The following is a 25908-nucleotide window of genomic DNA, read 5'->3' as shown; positions in this document are numbered from 1 at the left end:
TTATTGACACTTTTTTCTTTTTTTTTTAGGTGAAACGTGGCTCCTCCCCCTTCCCTCTGCTGACTGACAGCAGAAACTTACTGAAGCAACAGTTTTCTATGCTGGTGTTTGTGTGAATGTTGATTCATTAGTGAGGCGGATCTTCCTGTGGTGACACAGATTTGGGCGCCTCATTTTCAGATTACACAGATTATTATTTATTTTATTTAATTGCATAATTGATTGTCTCTCTTTTAGTGTCATTGTCTGCCAGTCTCCCACATGGATATGTTGCATTCTTACTCTAAATTTTATGTCTCTTGTGTCCCTGTTTTTATGTATTATAACCCTTGTGTCCCTTTGTGTGTATTTTAATGGTTCTTTAACATCATGCCGGAGGACTGCGGTTGTAAACTAGCCTCTAGCTAACACTGGCACATTTACAGCAATGTTAATTAATGTGCACTGTCCTCTCTAAATAAAATAAATAAATGTAAATGTATTATGGAAGATGGACGTGCTTAAGGCTGATGGGTGGTGAGCTGATGAGGACAAACAGGTGATGACCGGTTGAAGTGCCGCGAACACCGTGAATAGAAAATGCAGCAGAAATCAGTCGCTCCCTGTTAGGCGAGCTGGTGATCAGCAGACAGAGGGCAGCAGCGAGTCAAACAAACACACAAACACACACAAACAAACAAACAAGCAAACAAACAAACAAACAAACAAACACACGGTGGAAAACAGCGTCAGGACGGTCCAAAGTGAAAAGTTTCTCTGATCCTCCTGCAGAGATCAGAGCCACAGGTGTGCTGTAAGGTGCAGATCTGTGTTATATTTGTGATGTTTACAGCCTGTAAATGATTCATCTCAGTATTTTACAGGCTGATTTGTGATGGAAAAAGGATTTACGTTTTTTTTTTTTTTTTTTTTCCCGTCTGGTTTGAAGAGACTAACAAACCCGTGCAGTGCTGACAAACCTGGTAAGAATGAACATGGAACAAACACAGTATCAGGCTGGTTGTGGTGCACGATATGTTTTTATATGTTGTTGTTTTTCTATTTTTATTTTTATGGGGAAACACTTTTGGTGGTGTTTGTATACAGATCGGTTTATTTTAATCTGTTGTAATTTTAATCTGTCTGACTTTTTTTTTTTTTTTTTTGACACTTGCTGCTGTTAAAACGTGTTTGTTCTTGTTCCCAGAAAAACCGGGAGACGAGTTGATTCAGTCTGGAGACAGGAGGGCCTCTCTCCTCCCGCCGGCCGATCTTTCACCTCGTGAGAAGAAAAACAGGATTTCAACACTTCATCTGAGGCTGAATGAGATTTTTCTTGGCCGTGTAGAAAACAGAGCGCGTTTCCTCAGAGCCGCCTGTGTGTGTTTTCGCTGCGTCACGTAAAAAAAAAAAAAAAACAGGCTTTTGAACGCGTTTCAGGAGCTCGGCGGTCATTAAAGCTCCTCAGCGAAAAACAAAAACACCAAAAATGTGGGGTTTTTCTTTGTCGACACGCCGGCGGTGAAACGTTATGGGTCCGGCCTGTCAGTCAGCGGCGAGCGGCGAGCGGCGAGCGGTTTCTTATCCCTGCTCGTGAAAATGATCGGCTGTCAGGTCCTGGAAGAACGCGAGGCTTTCACAGGAAATCGGCTGAAACATGAAAAGATCGGCCACGCTCGGCGCTTTTTAACTCCAACCATCAGGAAGTCCAACACGCCGGCGAGGGACTGATGTTCCTCCCGTGTGTCGGCGGCGGCGCCTCCTCGTTTGGACTTGAAGGGGAAAATAATTGCAGGCCTGCGGACAAAAGGAGCCGCTGCTGCCTTTCACCGGAAATTGTTTTTTGATGTCGTCAATCTGAGGCGTTTGTGTGCGGCGTTAAAGCACAAACTTCAATTACATGTTGTAAAGGGATTATTAACACACACACACACACACACACACACACACACACACACACACGCTGTGCATTAGCGAGGCCTCTTCACGTTATTCACAGATTTTTTCCTCTCTCTCTAAATGCAGATTAACAACCAGGAAGCTTCATCTGTATCATCCTCGTTCATTAAAACTTGTTTTTATGAACTTACTTTGATTCAGTAACTCCTTTATCACCAATTATGACCATTCATTTGAGACTTATCTTGCTTTAATAACGTCATCTTTAAATCTTTTTCTTTTATTATTATTATTATTATTATTATTATTGTTGTTATTTTTATGTTTATGGGCTTTTTTTTTATCCTCTATAAAGGAGCTTTAGCTGTGCTGTGGGAAAGCCTGTAAAATAGATTCCTGTACGCTGTAATTTAACCGTTTTTCCTCCTGTCCTGTGTTTATTCTCCTTTCATTTATTGTACGATGCATTAATACGGACTTTTAATATTGATTTGGGGCAATATTCTCATCCTGTACACGGTTTGTTTCTGCACCGTGTCGTCCTCTGCTCGGCGCTCAGATTTCTGCGCTGACGTGAAGGCAACAGGACCGATCGAGGCTGATTGACGGGGAATCGATTGATCAGTTGGGGTCCCGGGACGTTTTACAGACGAGTCGCAGCCCAGCAGTGAAAACGCTCTGTCCCGGCTCCGACACCGTCAGTCTGGTTAAAGGAATATTCCCACATTTTGTAAAGGTAAAACTCCCTTTTCCTGACTTACCCAGACTGAGTCTTTAGCTTCGCTCTGTTAAAGTTAATAGAAACGACATCATGTGTGTTTGAAACATTAATAATTAATGGATCTACCCTCAAATTGCAGATCCCTGCGCCGGGCGGAAGGATACATGTGCACAGCGGTCACTCTCCCATCAGATTAACGTCATGCTTCATAAAGTGGATAATAGCCTGAATCACCAGTGGATCACATTAATTAGTGACAGACAGGGGTTTAACAAATCCCTCACTGAATAATGAATTGAATGAATTGATTCCTTAAAGAAACTGATGAATGAATGAATGAATCGTGAAAATCGAGCACTTTGAATCAGTTTGTTCTCGGTTCTTAGAAAAACACGCCAAACTTCAGACAGAACGAGAGGCGGCTTGCAGCGTGGACCCGTCCTGGAGTTAAAATGCATTTTTTAAAAAATGTATTAGTTAATTATAACAAAAAAAGAAGTTGATTTATGCCACATGATCCTCTGTGAGAATCAGACAAACTCAGAGCTGCTGGAAGGTTCTTTTTTTTTTCACTCTGACGGAGCCAGGCTAACGACTCCCATAGACTTCAAGTCTTTATGCTAAGCTAACAGGACATGCTACCCATAGGGACTGAACCTCTGGACGTACAGAGGAGAAAACGGTGTCCAACATCTGGTCTCAGTCTGGGGAAAAGAGGATACCGACCAAAATGTTGGAGTATTCCTTCAAAAGCACGGACTCTCGAGCTACCGTTAGAGTTCTCATCGGGCCTGAAAATTAAGACCCGACCCGACCCGGGCACGACTGGGCCAGCCCGAGGCCCGACCCGACCCGACTAATTAGCCGAACTTTAGGCCCGACAGCCCGATAAAGCCCGAAAAAAAAAAAAAAAAAAAAAAAAATCGCCAAATTCGCCATTATTTAGCAGAGCCGGTCGGCCGCGGCACCGGGGCACCATCAGTCGGTATCAGGCGGGCCGGCCGCGGCACCGGCCAGCATGAGGCAGCTCACCTGTCAGATCCGGCAGACCTGACGGGTGGGCGCGGTATCGGACGGTGCCGCGGCCGGCCCGCCGGATGCCGACTGATGGTGCCGCGGCATGTGCGGGTCAATATGGTAGTCTAGATAACTGGAGATTTTTTTTTTTTTTTTCTCGTGCGCCCCCAAGTAGATTGCGCCCTGGGCAAAAACCATAGCAAAAACCGTCCCTGCTGCCGAGTCTGCCAGCACAGCCGGATACTGCTGCAACTCTCTCTCACTTGTTTGCGCTGCGCTCGCACAGCTGGTTGTCTGTCTATCTGTCTAACCCTAACCCTATCAAAGTTTAGCCTCCAAATCCAATCCAGTCTCTCACTCTCTCCACCAGTCACATAAAAATGAAACGTCATAATCAATAACAGAACACATAATTCAATTTTTTTATTAAAAAAAAAAAAAAAAAAAAAAAAAAAAAATCCCCCACAGAACCCGAAGCCCGACCCGACCCGCCCAATTCACGTAAATTTTAGGCCCAACCCGACCCGAAAATGTCGGGTCGGGTCGGGTCGGGTCGGGTTCGGGCAGAATATGAGAACTCTAGCTACCGTCATCATCCAAAAAGAGGTGAGAGTTCCTGAAACTGTGATGAAACACAGTTTTAGGATCTGTGTTTCCTACAGTAATCCGTTCTCAGCGTTCCAGACGATCACACAACTGTAAACAGTAAACCATCGACTAAAAGGAAAAGTTGAGTATATTTTCCTGTGTTTAATTAAAACAATACATAATAAAACCTGTGACTGCATGGAACTGCTGCCTAAATCTGTCAGCAGGGAAGATAAACGGTGAAAAAAAGATAAAGAGCAAGAAAAGATCCACGAGGCACAGAGGGCAAAATAAAAAATAGATTTCAGCTTTTGTAATTTTGCTCTAAAAAAAAAAAAAGAAAGAAATTGGAAGTGTGTGAAACAGAGGCAGGAACAGCGAGGGGCGGCGTGGGCGTCGCAGACCGAGGAGCGAGCGGGAAGTCAGGAGACAATTTGGTCAAATTAGCTGAGCTGTCAGTCGCTGCAGAGCCGAGGCTGAAAGGCCACGGGAAGAGAGCGATGGAGACGACACACAGACGGCTGCTACGTTAATTAGCTATCGGTCCGTCCCTCCGCTGGTGGTGGCTCCGCTCTCGACTCTCATTGGCTGCTCAGAGAATCTTTTATCATCTTTTATCTTTTATCATTTTATCATCTCTGTCTTTGATGAGTTCACACGTTACGTCCAGATTCCAGCTGTGAAAACCAAACATGTTTGATTTCCAACTCGCGCAGATCATTTTTTCTTTTTCTTCTCAGAGTCTGTGGAGGACGGTGGTCTGTGAGGTCATTAAACGCATCACAGCAGGGGCACGGCGGTCTGTGAGGTCATTAAACGTATCATCGCAGGAGGACGGCGGTCTGTGAGGTCATTAAACGCATCACAGCAGGGGCACGGCGGTCTGTGAGGTCATTAAACGTATCATCGCAGGAGGACGGCGGTCTGTGAGGTCATTAAACGCATCACAGCAGGGGCACGGCGGTCTGTGAGGTCATTAAATGCATCGCCGCAGGGGGACGGTGGTCTGTGAGGTCTTTAAACGCATCACAGCAGGGGCACGGCGGTCTGTGAGGTCATTAAACGTATCATCGCAGGAGGACGGCGGTCTGTGAGGTCATTAAACGCATCACAGCAGGGGCACGGCGGTCTGTGAGGTCATTAAACGTATCATCGCAGGAGGACGGCGGTCTGTGAGGTCATTAAACGCATCACAGCAGGGGCACGGCGGTCTGTGAGGTCATTAAATGCATCGCCGCAGGGGGACGGTGGTCTGTGAGGTCTTTAAATGCATCACCGCAGGAGGACGGTGGTCTGTGAGGTCATTAAACACATCGCCGCAGGAGGACGGTGGTGGTCTGTGAGGTCATTAAACGCATCACCTCAGGAGAATGGCGGTTTCTGAGGTCATTAAACGCATCACTTCAGGAGAATGGCGGTCTGTGAGGTCATTAAATGCATCATCGCAGGGGGACAGTGGTCTGTGAGGTCATTAAACGCATCACCTCAGGAGAATGACGGTCTGTGAGGTCATTAAACGCATCACCGCAAGGAGAATGGTGGTCTGTGAGGTCATTAAATGCATCACCGCAGGAGGACGGTGGTCTGTGAGGTCATTAAACGCATCGCCGCAGGGGGACGGTGGTCTGTGAGGTCTTTAAATGCATCACCGCAGGAGGAAGGTGGTCTGTGAGGTCATTAAACACATCGCCGCAGGAGGACGGTGGTGGTCTGTGAGGTCATTAAACGCATCACCTCAGGAGAATGGCGGTTTCTGAGGTCATTAAACGCATCACCTCAGGAGGACGGCGGTCTGTGAGGTCATTAAACACATCACCGCAAGAGGACGGTGGTAGACAATTCTTCTCTCTAATATTCTCAATTTTTTAAATTTCTTCGTCATGTCTCGCTCACAGGCCGGTCTCTTGGCTGTAAGCTTCCCGAAAACCTGCACAAATAATAACAACTTTATTTCTGTATATTTATATAGCACCTTTCGTAACCAAGGTTACAGAGGAAATGAAGACAGAGACAGAAGGATCCGTCCATCTCCGTGTTCATCGTTAACACTTTGAGGCTTTAGTACCAGGCCTCAATACTTTCTTCATCTTATGTATTCTTTAAAAAAAAAAAAAAACATTCTTTATTCCAAACCTCTCAGATCAGGACCCAGTAAACTCTGAAGCCCTGAAGGCAGATCAGCTCTGCGCTCGTGTTCTGCAGGTGAACCGGGGCTTCGCTGCGTTCTCACCCTCAGGATCTTTCTCCCAATGAATTCCAGGGAAACCGCCGTCGAGGGTCCGGCCCCCTGAGGATCCGGCCCGCCGAGGGTCCGGCCCCCTGAGGGTCCGTGTGGAGCTGCAGCTCAGTCGACTTTCAAACAGAGGTTGAAAAAAAAAAGAAAGCGGTTATTTGGTTTTCGGCTGACAGCAGTGATGTGATCCTTCCCCTCGTTTCCTGCCAGCTCTCCCGGCAGCCTCGGCTCCGGCACGTCGTCACGCTCGGCCTCGGCCTCGCCCCCCCGCTGACCAGGGCGGCGGGCTCATTACGGCGGCCGGGGGCCTCGGAGGACGGGCTGATGTTTAGCAGCTGAACCAGCTCTCACCTCCTGGTGCCGCTTTCAGTCTGTCGAGGCGGGGGAACGTCATTTATCAAGAGCTGTCAGTCTGTCAGTCACGGCGGGCCGCAGGAGAACCGGGAGGCCGCGCTCATTAAACCGCCTGCCTCCCTGTAGCTCTGCAGCGCTCCCTGCTTAAAAAAAAAAAAAAAAAAAAAAAAAAATCTGATCCGTCCAGAGGAATCTGACCATTAGAGGAGGCGAGGTGACAAATCAGGAAACAAGAGGAGGTGAGAGGCTCGGCTGGGAATCAGCTGTGAGGCACACAGAGGGCTTCTGCCTCAGTTTCACCAAAAACAGCAAAAAAAAAAAAAACACAAGAATGTCCCACTCAGGTTTTAGTCCTGTTACTTTGCTGATATTTGACTCCGCTAGCAGCAAAAATCCTGGTGTAAAAATGTGCTTCGATGGCAGTAAAAAAAAAAGAGAGTGTGATTTAAAATGTAGTGGTAGTGAAAGTTGTCGAGTCAGTTTTTCGAAAAGAGGACGGCGCTGCTCCGTGTGATTCGGAGAGGACGGGCGCTCGAGCCAGACTCTGAGGTGGGGAACGAGGAACGACAAAATAAAGAGGACCAACAAATGAGTGACGGCACACTCCTCCTCTCCTCCGCCTCCCAATGGAAGCGGCTTGTCGGTGTAGAAATCTAACATCTATTTTTAATAACGGGCCGGTGTCGTGGTTCGATGCGGGCCGCCGTGCCGCTGGTGCCGGTCTGCGGAGCGGCGAGCGATCAGTCGGGCTGGAAAACGCAGGCTGACAGAGAGAAGGGAAGATCTTAATATAGAATCTGCTGGCGGTGTCACTTCTCTCTCCCCCTCCCAAAAAAAAAAAAAAAAAAAAAAAAAAAAAAAAAGAGGAGAGGAGAGGAGCGAGGCTGCAGGCTGGGATCTGCTCGGCTCGCAGCTCAGATCCTGACTCGGCTCCACGTCTCTGATCCTCTGATTAATCAGGTTAGCCGTTTAAAAAATGACATTTTGTGTTTTTAGAAGTCGCCCCGGCAACGTTTCTAATGAACGTTCATGTCAGTAAAGTCTGAATCAAATCAAAGTGAAGCCGGCGCGTCTCGTGTCTCGTGCTGTGACCTTGACACAGGTAACGTTTACCTGCCAGCTTTGCACACGTTTCAGTGTCCTGCTGCACACGTATGCTTTAAAGGAGGACTGATTACAGAACAGCTCAATGAATATATTTATCAGAAATCAAAAATCAGAAAATCTTTATTGTCATTATACCAAAAAGCAGAACGAAATCGTGTGCGTTTCCATGTCCACTACCTTTCAATAGAAAGAATAAAAGGAGAATTACCGTATTTCACCAATTAATCTCCCGGGCGTTTAATACGCAAAGTCAACTTGGACCCCGGGCGTTTAAAAGAACCAGGCGGCTATTTGCTGCCGGCCTTTATTTATTTGTGCACAGACCTGCACCAGGCCATTACTGTGATGACAGCTACTGTCCAACATATTTACAGTCGGGCAATTTAAGATTACGGTACACCCTTTTTTCTAACGCTAGCTAGCGCTCTTATTTTGACAGAAAACAGAAGTGCCACACAGTTATTGTGCGGCTAACTGTTTACTTCTGCAAAAATAAGGTGAGTAGCCTTATTTTGGGTTACCTACATATAATGCAAATAATCGCCCCGGCGGTTATTCGGGTGGGCGTTTAATACGCAAACTGGGTGCAGACCCCAGGCGTTTATAAGAACCCGGTGGCTGTTTGCGGCCGGGCGATTAATTGGGGAAATACGGTAAGTAAAAACAAAAACAGTAAATGAAAAAAAAACCCAATAAATATAGAGTAAGTTAAAAAAAAGACAATAATGTAATGTAATGTTTCATGGAATTGCAAATGAAATTATATATTGCATATATATTGAATATATTGCACTGGAAAGAGTATTGAACATGCAATGCAAGCTTCGGAGGAGTCTTCCCATTCATCCAGGAGGAGTTAGAGTCACACAAGGGGTGGAGGGGTGGGGGGGCTCCTGGATCCTATTTCCTACTTCCTATCTCCTATCTCCTATCTCCTATTTTGTGTGTGTGGAATCTGCCCAGGAAAAGGTTGAATTGTTTTGTGACGTAGACTGGTGGATAATGAGCAGTGACTCCTGATCCTGCACCTGACCTCCACACCTGACCTCCACACCTGACCTCCACACCTGACCTCCACACCTGACCTCCTGTTTTCCAAAGGTCTGGAGTCGTTCCTGTGCACAAAGAAAAAAACCTCAGAGTGCTCGGGTCCAGCGGGACGTCAGATCAGCTGCAGTGAAAAGCCTAAATTTGTGCTCCAGGAGAGGGGAAAGGCACATCTCCCCTCCTCTGGAGCCGCTTTGCAATCCCTGCAATGAGCGGCCCTCGATCATAAAGTCATAACTGTGCACAAAATATTAGACACACATCCAAGTCGGATTCATGGCACGAGACCGGAGAAAGACAAGACTGTGATTTAAAAAATGGAGACGCAAAGGGAGCTTGAATGTTGCTGCTGTTTAGAAAACTCTGTCAGTTAAACAGCTGAGAGTTTCCATCCACTGGTTAAACCTCATCAACACGTTTGTCAGAAAATAAAACCAGTTATCAGATACACAGTTCTTCTGTTTTTCTTCCTGTTTAGAGCCCAGTTTAAATGCTTTCATCTGAACGCAAAAGACAAATTAATACACATGTTGATGTTCTGATGGGAGGCTGCTGGTGACAAATATGATAGATAGATAGATAGATAGATAGATAGATAGATAGATAGATAGGTATAATATTGTACAGAAAAACAGTCTAAATTACTTTATGTATACTTATATATTTTTGCATTCATAATTATCAAAAGATTCACCCAGCAAACATCCCATTCTCTCTCTCCCTCTCTCTCTCTCTCTCTCTCTCTCTCTCTCTCTCTCTCTCTCTCTCTCTCTGTCTCTCTCTCTCTCTCTCTGTCTCTCTCTCTCTATCTCTTTCTCTCTCTCTCTCTCTCCCTCTCTCTCTCTCTCTCTCTCTCTCTCTAGGTGAGCAGCACTAGGCGCAGTTTGATTGACAGCTCTTTGAAAACACCATTATGAGAGGCAGAGTGGAAACAAATATCTTCAAAGACCAACTGCGTTTTTGTGTGTGTATGCACGTGTGTGTGTGTGTGTGTGTGTGTGTGTGTGTGTGTGTGTGTGTGTCTGGCAGCGTTCCAATTCTGCAGCAAAGAGCAGACGAGTCCAACGGCCATCAAGCCTTTACTCTGCCAGGCTTTTTTTTTTTTTTTTTTTTTTTTTTTCTTGTTCCTTCGTCAGGCGTGATTATTATTACCGCCGCTTTTCAGGGTTTGGATGGGGAAGAAAGTGATGTGTGTGTGTGTGTGTGTGTGTGTGTGTGTGTGTGTGGTGTGCGGGGGTAAGTAATCACACAGTTTGTGTCTGCCATAAACTCGTCAGTCACCTGCAGCAATGAGATTCAGCCGCGTACTTAAAGGGAAAATACCACTCAATTTAAAATGCCATTTGATGCCTGTTATTCCTGTGGTCCACACACACACACACACACACACACACACACACACACACACAGAAACATGTGGTATTCAGTCGTCGGGCAGGTTGATGGTTCTCAGATTTGCTGCGTGACATTTTGGACAGATGGAGGGAGGAGAGCAGCTCTCACCTTCATCCCCCCTCCTCCTCCTCCTCCTCCTCCTCCTCCTCCTCCTCCCCCACTCCCCCTCCTCCTCCTCCTAATTGAAAGCGTCTGTCGTGACTCACGGGACGACGGCAGCCTCGGCCTGATCCCCTCTGTTGTCCTGTGGAAACCTCGCATCTCCACATCCTCGTCTCTCCTCCTGGAATAATAAAAGGCGTTTCCAGAAATCAGTGAATTCTTTAATATTCTGTTGTTTCAGGGGTGAGAGTGTTTCTCTTAACCGCGACCTGAGCTGATGCACACTTCACTCCTAACTTAATCCCATAGATTTACCTTTATCTTACAGGATGAACCCCTTAAACTCAGATTTGACCTTTAATTTGCTGTAGAAAACAGACGGTCTCTGTTGGCTTTGGGGCTTCAGGGGAGCGACTTCACATTTCCACTGAGAGAAATATTCAAACACATTCGGGGTCTCTAGTGTCTCTGTTAAAATTCACAAGAAAGCTTTGCAGATTTGGACTCGGCCACACAGCGATGGGGTATTATTATTATTTTGAATAAATGCAGGTTAAATATGGGAAATTTACGGGAAAATACTAATACGGGAGGGGGCCGGGAAAGGAGGGTAAAATACGGGAAAATCCTGGCCAAAACGGGAAACTTGGCGATGACAAAACCCAGTGAGAAAAGGAAAATTCCAACATTTTGGTCGTAATCCCTTTTTCCCAGCTTCCCCGGCCTGAGACCAGATGTTGGACACCATCTCCACCTCTGGACGTCCAGCGGTTCAGCTCCTACAGGTAGCATTTCCTGTTAGCTTAGCATAAAGACTTGAAGTCTATGGGAGTCGTTAGCCTGGCTCCATCAAAGTGAAAAAATCAACCCTCCAGCAGCTGTGAAGCGGTCTTGTTCACACAGAGGATCACGTGGAGCTGAAAGACAGAGATTTGGGATTTTTATTTCCAAACTTGGTTGTTCTGAGGAGCCGTCAGATGGTGGCGCTGTAGCCTCTGAACTCATTAATCCTTCCATGTATCACCGGGATCCTCACACCGCTGAAGGTCCAGGAAGATCCACCACTAATTAACTTCTCCTCAATCCACCCTCTTTTTTCATTTTTTTTTTTTTTCCAATTTATTTTATTTTAACTTGGTTTCTCTTCTTCTAGCTCTTGCCCATTTAACATCATGGCCCAGGGACTACAGTTGAAAATTAGCTTTGGCTAACACTGACACATTTACAGCTGTTGCAGATGTTAATTAATGTGTACTGTCCCTGCTCAAATAAAGTCTAAAATAAAATAAAATAAAATAAAATATGAACTTTAAATTTAATCCTAATTCCACGAGCGGTCCGTGCAGCAGGTTGCACCTCAGACTATTTGCCCTGCACGAGTTTGGTGTGTTTTTCTGAGAAATGAGAATATAACAATAAAATATTTTTTTATATCGATTCAGGCCAATATTTGCATGATTTGCACAGTTTCTATAGGCCGACTGATTCATATGAGTTGGTATAATTTAAAATGAATTAATTCATACAGTGAATGAACTGTTACACTCCTGTCTGTCAGCTCATGAAGCTTTTCCGTTTGCTTTAAGATGAGATATTCCTTTATTAGTCCCACGGTGGGGAAATTTCACACATCACAGCACCAAAGTGGAGAGCAAAATATGAAGCTTAATTTACATTATAAACAGTATAAACAGATAATAAATAGCAAAAAGCAATATAAACATTATAAACAAGGAATGTAGAAAAAAAAATCCTGCTAAACGTTTTGATGCGCTTCACATTTGTGGCAGCAGCAGCCGTTATGTTTACATGCACATGAGAAACCAGATTACTGTGAGGAACCGGGTTCTGGCAGGACCTCAGGCAACGTGTTCACCTGCTTTTCCTGACTTCACGTTCCTGCTGCTCTCCTCCCAGAGCAGCAGTGGGGTTTCAGAGCTGCCACATCACTCCTCCTCCCTTTCCTCCAGCCGCTGGTTTCCATTCATTCCACTACGATATGAACATGAACTTTCAGAGCCTTCACACTTTCTTCACTCCAGGGAAAATAGTCCCTAAGCGGGGAAACGTTTTGCTTTCCACAGCCAATCATCAGCTGTGTGGTGTCTGAATGTTGAGGACTTTATAAGGCGGCTGCTTCAACCACAAACTCACATTCTGACTCTGTGGCTCCGTCCCAATTCAAAGGCTGTAGCTGCCCAGGTCGTATTTGTAGGCTGCTTACGTCACGGCGGAGCGACAAGTGCTGTCCCAGTTCAGTTTCACCGCGCGGGGTCCTGCAAACGCCAACAGATCCAGCCTATTTTTGACTCATTTGCAGGAAACACCACCACGATGCTTCGCGGCCGACATCACAGCCTACTTCCCAGGGTGCCTTTCGGTCCAGTTGAATTTCTGGATCAGCCACCATTGCTGGAATTATGAAGCATGTTTTAGACCGTCTTAATGTTTATATCATGACGTTTTGATCAGTTTTCATGCCTATAATTACCACCATAGATTCAGTTTAACTGTATCCCAACAACGCCTGTAAATGCAACTTTAGTTAGATGAGCTAGATAGGCATTTTGCATGATGTTTCCATAGCAACCATCAGCGCATCAGGTACGTTACAATGTAGCCACGTGTACAATTACTTTAATTGGGATAGTCTGTTGCAATTTGTGAGGTGTAACAATTATCTTAATTTCCTGCATCTTCACGAAGACAAAATAAAATAAAATACATCAAACTACAGAATCCATGTTGTCCATCTTGAGAGCGTTGAAGCTGCTTATCGTTTTGTTTCATGCACAGGTGTTCACCGACACACCTCCCAAACCTACTTCGGCATTTCACGCTGCATCACTCGAATGCGCTTCGGGAAGCCTCGATAATAATGACGTAGGAATCCTCTGCAGGCTACACCGTCCCAATTCACTAAACTTTTAGATCCAGTAAACTTGATATCGGCACCTACGTGGGACGCCTCCTACGTGGGCACTGTGGGCTGAGACCTAGTAGTCATCTAGCCCTTCGATTGAGACAGACCCTCAGTGTTATGAAATCTTTAGCAGGATGTGATGAACGGTTTGTTGGCGTCGCTGGCACGCCCGTAGCTTTGTTGTAGTGTTTTTTGATGAATGCAAAACCATTTCAAGTTTTATTTGTGAAATGGTTTGTTGACGTGTAAAATGTGGGGAAATTGCAGGAGATGGCCGAACGCTCCGCCGGCCTTCACGGCGACTCAGAGGAACACGAGCTGTCAGGAGCAGTTGGCTTTTGTTACCGCTCCTATCAGCGGATTCTGCCTCGACGCTGCATTTCCACTGCGACTCGACATCAACGGAGAGAGTCACTGTGTGTGTGTGTGTGTGTGTGTGTGTGTGTGTGTGTGTCATACAAGGGCAGGCAAGTATGCGCTGATGTGGCATATTTAGATGTCATAAAGAGAGAGAGAGATGGAAATAAAGAGAGAGTGAGACAGAGGAGCAGAGAGAAAACGAGGGAGAGAGACAGAGGAGAAAGGAGGACGGATGAAGAATGAGCGAGAGAGAGAGATAAGACAGAAAAAGAGAGAGAGAGAGAGAGAGAGAGAGAGATGAAATGAGACTTGAGCGCTAAAAAGGACAGGAGAGGGAGAGGCCTGTTCCGTATCTGGGTCACAGGAAGTCAGGCCTCCAGTGATGGCGGGTTGAACCGCCCACTTCCGCAGGGGTGTGACGCCCCGAGGCGACAGCAGCCGCGGCGCCCGGAGCGCCACGACGATCTGATCGTCTCTTCACCGTCAGCGGCAGAGCTGGAGGGACGTTTTGTCGTCTGATCCAGATCTGGGATTTCTGCCTTCATGCAGGTTTGTCTACACGATGCGTTCAGGTGCAGGTGAGAACATCAGAGACATACGGTTTGATAAAGGTGGTTTTTAACCTGATGCAACCAGCAATCCACTTTACAAGAACTAGTGATCCAAAATCTTAAATACTGTAAAATAAAGTTGCTGTATAATATTCAGAGGTATCACAGTGGGAAACGTCAGAACATTTTTAAAATCAGTCATTACCAAAAACCCAAAGCTGAAAATGTCTGGCTCGTTTTCCTCACTGCAAAAACGCAAAATCTTACCAAGATTATTTGTTTTATTTCAAGTCATAAATGTCTTATTTCTAGTCACTTAAAATAAGACATGATCAGCTCAGAAGTAACTTGTTTTTACACAATTTTCACTTGTTTCAAGTGAAAATTCACTTGAAACAAGTGAAAATTTGCTTGTTAGCAAAATTTGCCAGTGGAAAAAGTGAAAATTCACTTGAAATAAGTGAAAATTAGCTAGAAACAAGAAACAAATTTTGCCAATGAAACAAGCAAATTTTCACTTGAAACAAGAGACAATTGTCTAAAAACAAGTTAATCTTGGTAAGATTTTGAGTTTTTGCAGTGCTGGTTTTGAAATCTGGCCGAGCTGAATTTGTAATTGATCAGGTTTTCGTCAGGTGAACTCTCGACGCCCCACACGACGGTTTTGGGTTGAAATGTTGCACAAATAAATAGAGAAAGCAAGTGCACATGGACTTTTCCAAATCATTTCCAGAATTTCAGTCTGTATGGTTTTCATTCCTGAACCGACTCGCTGACACGTTACGAGCTGATTCCATGTTTTTTTTTTGTCACCTGAGTGGATCCTCGGCCACGGAGAGGTGAAAACACTGCAGCCGAGACTTCAGAGGCTGAGCTCCAAACTTCACACGGTGGTTTTCCTCCTCCTTTAACACGGACGCCGGGCGTTTTGTGAACAAGCTCGTCGCCGCCTCACGTCCCCGGTCTAGACGAGCGGAGGATTAATCCTGTTTGGATGGCCTTATCTGTTTAACAGTTAATGACACGCCGCGCGCCGACATGCTGTTAAACCTCTTTATCTGGCGTCGCTTTGTACATCTGATCTGATTCTCCTCGGCCTCGCTGCTCATTTCCATATCCACTTACACACACTCGAGCGGCTAATGCGTTTCAGCTTAATTAAACTCGTTTGCGTGCGGTGAAATGCCATCATGCGGCATAATGAGATGAGCCGCGTGTGATCGCAGGTTGTCAAGGTGTGTGTGCAACAACTGGTATATTTAGCAGAGCCGCCTGCGGGCTGCAGCGCACAGCCGAGCGAGCGCGGGCCGGGACACTAAACACAACACCAACAATATGAGACTGCAGCCTTCACACTGCAAAACCTCAACATCTTACCAAGATTATTTGTCTCATTTCAAGTCAAAATGTCTTATTTCTAGTCAAAATATCTCATTACACTTAAAATAAGACATGATCACCTCAGAAGTAACTTGTTTTTAGACAATTTTCACTTGTTTCAAGTGAATTGGAAACTTGAAACTTGAAATAAGACAAATATTCTTGGTAAGATTTTGAGTTTCTGCAGTGCATCAAAGACAGGAGGCTGTTTCTGTGTTTGTCCTGGATCAGGATGCACATAGGGGAGAGTGGGGTAATTTGTGCCAAGGGGCAAGCAGTGCCACCCCTGTTATCTAGAAAACCATAGAAGAAGTTGGTCATGTGACCACATATTTTTGAAGAGGCATCCATTTCTCTCATCATGCAAAGAAGGGAGACACATGGCTTGAGAGGTAAGCACATTTCAGCTCAAAAAACATTTTTTTTTTTGCCCTCCAGAGTAAAATTTCTATGATGAAGGTTTTTTGATTGCTGTGTTTGAACAATTATAGAAAACTTTGAAAACAGTTCACACAGGTTTTAGTACTTTAGTAAGCTACACCATGAGTCTATACAGTTAGCATGATGTTAGCTCAAAACAGCTGGGGGATGCATTTTTTTCAAAATGGTGGGCTTGGGGTAATTTGTGCCAAAGGGCCTGGGGTAAGTTGTGCCAGTGGAACAACTTGTGATTATATACTATATATTACTTTATTGTATTTTATTGTTATTGTACATTGTCTTCTTACCTTTGATCACTAAAACTATTCAGTTTCAGATGAAGATGATTTGCAGGTGCTCATTTTGGACTTTTTATTTTGTTCTGGGTATGTGTTCATGTGGCGCTCGGCCTTGTTATAGAAAAGTGGCCTGTGATCTTGTTAAAATAATAAATAAATGTTAAATCAATAATTTTGTATTGAATTTGTTTTGCTTTTATATAGCATTATCATTTGTGAGATTAAAATGATCTGTTTTACTTCAATTATCAATGGCACAGTTTACCCCAGTGTATTCTCTCTAATGGCACAATTTACCCCGCACCGGGGGCAAGTTGTGCCACAAAACCACTTTTTTTTCTAAAGCTATATTTCTCAAACAGTTTATATAAGATCCAAAGTGATTGTTCCCAGGGATGCACAACATCCTAAACTATATGTGCATATTTTAGTTGGAGGCATTACTGTAATCCCCTCGCTTTAAAGGCACTTTAAGTAAAAAATGGCACTACTTACCCCACTCTCCCCTACTCATCATCAAGCTGGGACACTTTTCAATGAAGAGTCACATTTTTTTTTAATTTTCTTTGCCTCATGTATGTGATGTACTGCAAAATGCCAGAGGTGGAAGTAACTCATTACATTTACTTTATTCATTTATGTTACTGTGATTGAGTAGCTTTTCCTTATGTAATATTTTAAGTTAGTAATTTTACTCAAGTCCATTTCTTGCTTGAGATTTGTCCTTCAAAACTCGACTTACGTTAGTTACCGTCAGCTGAGTACCTGGTTGAGGTTACCTGGTGAGGTTCAGGTAAAGGTAACGTCAACATTTGAAAACATGTTAGAGACAAACAGTTTTTCTTGGACTTGGATTTGAACTCGGGTCGCTCACGGGACGGTCCGAGTGTTTGACCCCCCCCGCTCCTCTGCCCACCTCTGTATGTGGACTCTGTGGCCCCCTGTAGGCCACATCATGTTACTGCTCTTTCCGATCCCGGTGCATTTTTCACGCCTTGATGGTGCAAAACGTGGCACTGACACGGATTCCTCTGGTTTAACTGTTCAGAGCCAGAAGAACACAGATTAACCCAAACCCCTGATAACACATTTAAATGTAAACATGTCAGTGTGTCATAAACTGTAATCCCAAGCTCACCTTTGAGTGAGACTTCTGGTGTTTCACTGTTACAGAGATGAGAGGGGTTTGGCTCGCTGCATATTATGGGATGTTCTGTACTGATTGATGTTTCCTTCAAATGTTGACAAATCAAAGAGCCTGACTCCTAAAAATACGACATAACCAGGAAGCTGCTTCTTCTGCAAACGAGACAGATCCAGCCTGGCCTTTAGCGGTGTGTGTGTGTGTGTGTGTGTGTGTGTGTGTGTGTGTGTGTGTGTGTGTGTGTGTGAGCTCAGTATCCGTCCAGCTGACTGTCTCCTCAGTTCAGCTGCAGGTTGAGTGTATTTGAGCCGTCAGATGATGAATCCTGTTCACCAGCGTCAATGTCGCTCTCCCGCCTCGCTCACCGCTGATACATCTGTAGTCTCTCTCTCTCTCTCTCTCTCCCTCTCTCTCTCATCATCATCGTCATCATCACTCGCTCGCCCAGACTGACGGGACGGACCTCTGACCAGCTGACCAGTCTGTGAGTGACTCCTCCCTCCCTGGTCTGTTCTTGCTCAGTTTAATTTCATTCACACCGTCTGCCTTCTCCCCCGCTCTGTAATCTGAAGTGTCTTTTCCTCTGCAGTCATGTGATCAAACAGCTTCTGATCCTGGAGATGTTTTTTTTTTTTTATTATTTTATTTTATTATTTTTTATCCTTTTAAATTCATAAAAGACTCAAAAACAAAACACGTGCAGACAATTTAGCCGTTTAAACTGCAGCTCTCCCTGGAGTCAATTGGAAAATGAGGTCCTTTTTTTTTCTTTTTAACTTCAGAGGGATTTCCTGAATCTCACACACACACACACACACACACACACACACACACACACACACACACACACACACACACACAGCTAGTTTGATCTTTAACAAAGCAGAGCGAAGTTGGAGTTCCAGTCGATTCGGCTGCGTGCAGACAGAGAAAATCTCTCCTCCCTCCGGAGCCCGGGAGCAGCCGAAGAGAGAGGAGAAAATATTGATCTGAGCAAATTGCAGTTTTATTGAAAAGATCCTCTTGACAGATGAAGCTGCTGCAGGCCGCCGGCGTTTCTGCGAACACGAGGCAGCAAAACGAAGCCGACTTGTTCCTGCGGACCGAGGAAGCTGCCTGAGAGCAAGGCAGCAGCACCGACCGGGTCGACGGTTTCATCACAATATACTGGGATGATGTGGGGCAAGCTGGAAATTCATTCATTTTACCTCCATTTTCATCGTTATGCAATTATTTTGCAATATGGTAGAAAACTCCCTATGGATGTCAAACTCCCTGAAGAGACCAAATTTTAAAAATAATAATAATAAAAAATAAAAATAAAAAATAATAATTCCTACACAAGTATCTATTCAAATATCCATTTATTTACAGTAACCCTATCTGTCACTTTACTTACTGTTGTATACAGAGATGTCAACAAGAGGTTTTAGAGGGAGAGGGACAAAAAACAAACGTACTGTTAAATCAAATAAATGAATGATGAGTTAATAATTAATAAATTATGATAAATTAAGTAGAAAGGGGTGGAAGTCAAGAAAAGGTTTACATTGAAGGTCGAATCTTTCCAGAAAGATGGAAAGAGCAGTTACTTTATTCATTTTCTTCTGTAATTCTGCATTACGTACCTTTTTCATGAGCCAACATGCAGCTTCTCATTTGATTGGTCGACTCCAAACTGATTAATTCATCAGAATAAATCAGAAGGTTTTCTCAAATATCCGTCCATGTCGACTCGTGTTTCTGTCTCTGGCTGCCTGCGGGACGCCCCCCCCACCTCGCTCACCCCCCTCTGATCTCCAGGTGTTTGTTGGCAGTGTGAGTTCAATGAAGCACAGCCAAAGATCCTCTATGTGAAAGATGACACAGCAGTACAAATCGACACACACTTCCTGTCTCTTAGGTGGGCGTGGTTGTCCCCCCCTTGGACTGATGGACTGTTGCTTGTCCATGTCCAAACAACACAAAACAACACTGCACACAGATACAATTTAATAGAAATGATAATAGCATTATTAAGAAAAGAAACACGGGTTTTATTCCTGTTTTAACTTTTAATTCGTCATGTTTTGGGGCTCTGATTTTTGGTTAATAAACTCTGGTTCATTCTGTCTGCACTCTGCACCCGCCTGCAAAACCTGTGACACCTTGTTGATTTTAGCGAAGCTGGAATCAGACAGTGTTCGGTGTTTTTAGTGGCTAAATCAGAAACTATCCATCGATTACTGAAATCATGACTGATCAGTGTTTTGCTGATCAGTTGCTTCATTTCAGCGCCACAAAACTCCTCGGATGAAGCTCAAATTGTGAAACTGTGAAATTCCTTCGGGATGAATAAAGTATCTATCTATCTATCTGTCTATCTATCTATCTATCTATCTATCTATCTATCTATCCATCAAATTTGGCATTTAGAGGTGTTTTTGTTATAATGTCAGGCTGAGACAGAGAACAAGTTGCAGTAAATTCATTTGGAAGCCATGTCCATTTGCCAGACAGTCTGTTTAGATGCACTTCAGTAATCAGGTTATTCCTCCTGTATGGCGGGGGTCCAGTTTCTTAAACACCATGTAAACAGAAACCAGAGTAAGAGATTAAGAGAAACCCAGTTAATAGAATAGAATGAACTTGAACTCAGGTACTAACTCAGGTACTGTGCTGACAATGAAATTTCTGTCAATGCAGTTAAAGAGAATCAAATCGAAGCAGCAGTAATGATAATAGCAGCAACTTCATAAATAAGAAGACAGCAGTATAAGCAGCTTAATGTTTAATAAAAAAGTGACGCTAGTGCAAGTACATTTTTTTTGTTTTATTTTAAATAGAAAGCAGCTTTAAAAGAAGTACTAAGGCTTTTACAAGTACAAAAAATAGAACCTGGAGAAACCTGATCACTGGGCCATGTGAATCTTTTTAGGTTTTTTTTTTTTTACATGTGAGCATGTACAGGAAAACAGAGTGTGTAAGGAAACTGAGAGGCTAAACACGATAAACACACTGTGGGTTCAACGTTCTGGAGAGTAAAAACTGTTTTTTCCACAAGATTGTCGAGGAATTCTTCATTATCTGATGTGATGATCTACCTGTGCTGACCGGCTTCCTCTTAATCCCCTAATCTGATTATGGACACTTTCTTTTACACGGTAGCTGAGAAATCACAGCTGCCGGTTCGAGGTGAATAACCTGATTTGTAAAATGCGTGTGGACGCAGCGAGTGTTGAGGCGCTGCAGCAGCTGATGACGTTTTCGGCAGCGTGACTCCATGATGACACGTCATAAAGCGGTCTGGATTAAAGCTGAACCCTGGTGCCGTGTCGTGTGGCTCCCTGGCTGTGATGGTGGAGAAATGTCCTCATTAGCTGCTCCGTGCTCCCCGGGGCCGCCGGTCACTTTCATCAAACCAAAGTTCTGTTTTGCTTAAATGAAGCGAACTTTTCCTTTAATTTCTCTGGAACTGAATTCAGCAAAAATTCAGCTGCGACCGTCTGATCGCCTCTCGAACTTTCTGTGTTTCTTCTTCCGTGTCCTTTACTGTCTCTTTACATGTCGTTTTCTCCTGTTCACTCTCTCTCTCTGATGCACACACACACACACACACACACACACACACACACACACACACACACACATTGGCTCACTTGCATTTTTATGCTCTCCCTCTCTCCTTCTCTCTCTCTAACACACACACACACTGACACACTCTTTATCTCCTTCAGTCCCTCTCTCTCGCACTCTTGCTCACTCCGTTGCTCTCTCTCTCTCTCTCTCTCTCTCTCTCTCTCTCTCTCTCTCTCTCTCTCTTCCTCTCTCTCTCTCTCCCTCCAGCGTCCTGTCAGTCATCTCCGGTCCTGCTATGTGATTGGCTGTCCTCCCCCGGGGTGGGCGGTGCTAAGGGAGCCACATGGAGCCTGTGGGTGCGTTCGTTCCGTCAGTGTGATCCATCCTCCGGTGGAGACGGTGGACGCTCTCCGGTCAGTCGGGCGCATCTCAGCGCTGCTTCTCTCTGCGGGAGAAAAACATTCAGTTGAATTATTGAGAGACAGAGATACTCTGAATGTTGCTTTGCTTTTACTGCAACTAATGTTATTGTGTTTTTACCAACCGGGAGGGACTGGAAGAAAACTGTTTTATTTGTGCGTAAAAGTCGTGTTTTATTGAATTATTAATTACAGAGGAAAATCTGCTGTGTGGTGTTCACTGATATTTCACTTCTGCGCACCGGTGGACTTTGCGCTCTTTTCCCCACAACAACCAACACGGATTCAAACGGATTTAAAGGAGCTGTGATTGAACTGTTTGGCATAAATAAAAAAAAAAAAATCTGTTGTTGATATTTGGTTTCCTGCGCTTAAGATCTCCGCTGTGGTCTGAGCGAAGAACGGACAGAGCTGCGCTGTTTGTGCGTAAAAGAAAAATCCTGTCAACTGAATCATCCGGAGACAGCCTTCTGCTCGCTGGCGCTTCGCTCTCCTCTCCTCCTGAAGCGAGTTTGATGGAAACATGACCAAAGCTGCGACCGGACCGGTTCTCCTCCTGCTGCTGCTGCTGCTTTCAGCGGGGTTTCTGTCTGCGGAGCCCGGACAGCCAGGCCGGTATTTCGGGCAGATTCCCGAGAACTCTCCAGCCGGGACGGCGGTGGACGGGGTGCTGCTGCCGCTCTTAGCCGGCGGATGCCCCGGTGCGGACCTGGATACCGGGCTGAGGGGGGAATACGCGTCGGATTTCAGGCTCGTTCACCATCGGGGACACCGGGAACACCGCGGGCATCTGGGCCTGATCTCCACCAAGCCTCTGGATCGGGAGTTTATAGCCATGTACGAGCTGACGGTGGCTCTGCCGGGCTGCCTGAGGAGACCTGCCGCCGTCCAGGTCGAGGTGTCGGACAGGAACGACAACATCCCCCGGTTCACCAGCGGAAACAAGACGATAGAGGTGGATGAGCTGACGCCGGTCGGTACCGAGCTGGTCTGCTTCGACGCAAGAGACGGAGACGCGGAGATGAATGGACGCGTCAGCTTTTACGCGTCGCCGGAGTCTCGCCTGGTCCACGTGGTTCCCCAGACCGGACAGGTGCTGCTCGCTGGGCCACTGAGGGGCATCAGGCGGGTCACGGTGCGCCTTTACGCCAAAGACAACGGAGATGTGGCGCTGATCAGCCAGCCGGTGACTCTGCGCATCCTCGTCCGCAGCGCCGCCGGGTCCAGTGCGCGGCGACCCCGGGCGCTCTCCGAGGAGTTGGCCTACACTGTGACCGTGCCGGACAGCGTCAGAGTCGGGGACCTGGTGTTCACCGTGCCGGACCAGAGGTTCGACCAGCGCTGGTTCGAGGTGATTTCCGAGACCGACTCGCCGGTCCAGATTGAGCGGGACTCCGGGCGCCTCTACCTGGCGCGCAGCCTCCGCGCCCCCACCGAGGTGGTGGTGAAGATCCAGAACCTCCGAGGTAAGAGCCGTCCGGGCTGTGCTGTGCTGTGCCGTGCCGTGCCGTGCTGTGCCGTGCTGTGCTGTGCCGTGCCGTGCTGTGCTGTGCGTAAAAGCGCAGTTGAGACGCGTTTGGCTGCGGAGTTGAGATGTTTCAGAGTGAGACTCAGACCAGCGGCTCTCTGGCTGCTGCATCAGAGTCAGTTCGTGTTAAACAGGAGAATGTGATGCAGCTCCGCGCTCTGATGAGAGGGGCTCGTGTTTTGGACTCAAAATGTTTTCTGCCTCCACGCTGATCACGCTGGGAAACACGAAACCTGCAGTGTTTGTTTGGTTGTTTTGTCTCAGTGTTGAGTTGACTGGATCCTGCGGCAAAATTAAGTTTGACCCCGATTAAGTGGGATTTTGTGTGTGTGTGTGTGTGTGTGTGTGTGTGTGTGTGTGTGTGTGTGTGTGTGTGTGTGTGTGTGTGTGTAGTCCGCTGTTTGGATGTGGATCTGGCTTTGAGAAACCCAACACCACAGACAGTTGGGAGGATTTCATTCCAAAACACCGCAGGTCCGAGCTGAACAGAGGAAAACCCCTCAGCAGTGATTTTTTTTTTTTAATAAAACGCTTGATTCTGGGCTCAGAGCAAGCGACGGTCTCCAACTGACGCACGATCTGTATTTCCATGCGTGATCATTTTATGAGAGAGGTCGCAGTTTTTGCGTGTTGGGTGTTTTATGTTGGAATTAAACTCCTCGGATGCAGCCAAGTTCCTCCTCCGTTTCGCTCTGCGCTGTGTGCTGAACATCCCGGTCACCTCATCACGTCCAAACGGAGAGACGCGCCGTGCCAGGCCGCTTGGCAGGCCGCTGCGTGCCAGCCTGTGAAGGGTTAAAATCACGGCAGTTTAGCGGTGCGAAGTGACGGATCCTGCTGCTGAAACGGGGTTACATTCTCCCAAAACTCCTGCAGGACCCTGGTTACTGACTTTATCGCGCTTCGTGGTATTGATTTCCCCCGTGGTGTCCCTATAATAATCCTATGATATTCCTTATAGTGTGTCTGTGCTGCTCAGTAATGAGACGCTTTATGATATATTTATTTCCTGTGCTGTGTGTAATATTCCTGTAAAGCGTCTTTGGTGATCAGTGAGTTTTAAGTGGCGTCTATATCCTTAAAGGTTTATTACAGTATTCCTGTAATATTCGCAGTGTGTATTGTGCTTTAATATATATTTTCCTCATTTCGTGTACTTCTGTAGTATCCCATTCCTGTAGTATTCTTATAGTATATCTTGTAGTTATCTCTTGATATTTGGCTGTCCTTGCACAGTTTATTACTGAAGCTGTTTCCCTGGAGGACTCTGGCAGACCTGGAACAAGACTGCTATTCACTGAGGGGAGTGTGTGTGTGTGTGTGTGTGTGTGTGTGTGTGTGTGTGTGTGTGTGTGTGTGTGTGTGTGTAACCGCTGAGCTCTGGCTGGTTTCCAGCGGTGTGAATCGACCCAACCGTCACCGGCTACTTTTCACTCTCCATTCATTCCTCACACCCCGCTCACACATCTCCCACTGTGTGTGTGTGTGTGTGTGTGTGTGTGTGTGTGTGTGTGTGCGCGTGTGTGTGAAGGTGCTATTTGTCGCCAGCAGGGCGTTAATTGGGCAAACAGCATTAACACGAGGGACCATTTAGAGTGTGAGAGGTGAGCAGGTAAACACACTTTACAACATTTCCATAGAGCTGACACACACACACACACACACACACACACACACTAAATTAATAAAATCACAGATTTGCAGCCGCACTGCATTGTGGTCTATTGAGGCTGCTGCATTGCATTCTGGGCTAAGATGGATTCTCCCTGTATAGCGAGAACGAGTTTTCCTAGTAAAGCGACGGAATTGCTAACTGACTTCCACTCCTTCTCTCCAGCCTTCACCTGTGATGTCAGCCACAGGGTTGGATCCTGAGGCGTTTTCTGACATCATCAAACATCCGGATGTGGCGTCACGTCGTCCCCGTGGCCTCACACACACTCGTCCCCGTGGCGTCACACACACTCGTCCCCGTGGCGTCACACACACTCGTCCCCGTGGCGTCACACACAAGCTGTGTCCCAATTCAGGGTCTGCATCCTTCGAAGTCGGCATTTGAAGGCCAGTTACGTCACAACACTGAGAAGGCCTGTCCCAGTTCATCCAAAGTCCAAGGATCCTTCAAAGTCGTCCTCCTTTTCAGCCGTTGGTAGCCGATTCAGAGCACCGCGACTATCCTTCTCGGGCTCCCGTATCCCAAGATGCTTTGCGTGCTGCTGCTCAGTCTAAAAAAGTGAACTGAAATGGCGACGGCGGCATCTAAATTCAGTATAGTCACTATTATAAAATATTCGGTTTTTACTCATTTGAACATCCAACGCCATGTATGTTAAACCAAAACCCCTTTCTTTACTGTTCTGTCTTGTCTGACGGAAAGAAACGTGATCTTTCTGTCTCCGGAGTTTGTTGTCATGGGAACGGCGGTTACCCGACCAGGAAATACTCCGAAGGCTAGAGCGTCCCATTCAGTTGACGGGGAGGACGCTTCGGTTGAAGGCCGTGGACTTGGGAGGACCCGGAGTTCGAAGGATGCAGACCCTGAATTGTGTCCTCACACACACTCGTCCCCGTGGCCTCACACACACTCGTCCCCGTGGCGTCACACACACTCGTCCCCGTGGCGTCACACACACACCGCCGCCTGGCCCAGTCGCCTGTAAAGACGTTTTCATCTTTTCTGCGTGTTTCACAGATTCACTCCTCATTTTGCTCTGTGAAGTCGACGTTCAGCTCTTTGACGCGATGAAACGCCGTCCAGATGCTGATGCTGAGCCTAAATGTTTAGACAGGAGCCCGGGTCAGCACATCTGGTCCCGGTCCTCCGTCCTGCTCAGGATCCGGCCCGGCCGCTCCGCTGCCCTCCTGCTTGTTTATTTGGAGAAAT

At 46.0% G+C, this 25908-nt stretch overlaps 1 protein-coding gene across 1 annotated transcript in view; it reads left to right on the top strand.

Annotated features, from left to right (window-relative positions):
* Positions 1-21964: 21964 nt before the first annotated feature.
* The window catches only part of LOC115374334 (neural-cadherin), a 188585-nt gene continuing 184641 nt past the window's right edge, over positions 21965-25908 (top strand). The window contains exon 1 of the mRNA XM_030073191.1: positions 21965-22962. Coding sequence (XP_029929051.1) covers positions 22020-22962 — 943 coding nt within the window. The 5' untranslated portion in view covers positions 21965-22019. The remainder of the gene's footprint in view (positions 22963-25908) is intronic.

Source organism: Myripristis murdjan, chromosome 16 (genome assembly GCF_902150065.1).
Source record: "Myripristis murdjan chromosome 16, fMyrMur1.1, whole genome shotgun sequence".
Lineage (NCBI taxonomy): Eukaryota > Metazoa > Chordata > Actinopteri > Holocentriformes > Holocentridae > Myripristis > Myripristis murdjan.
The sequence above is the reverse complement of the archived record's forward strand: the minus strand, read 5'-3'. Positions and strand labels throughout refer to the sequence as shown.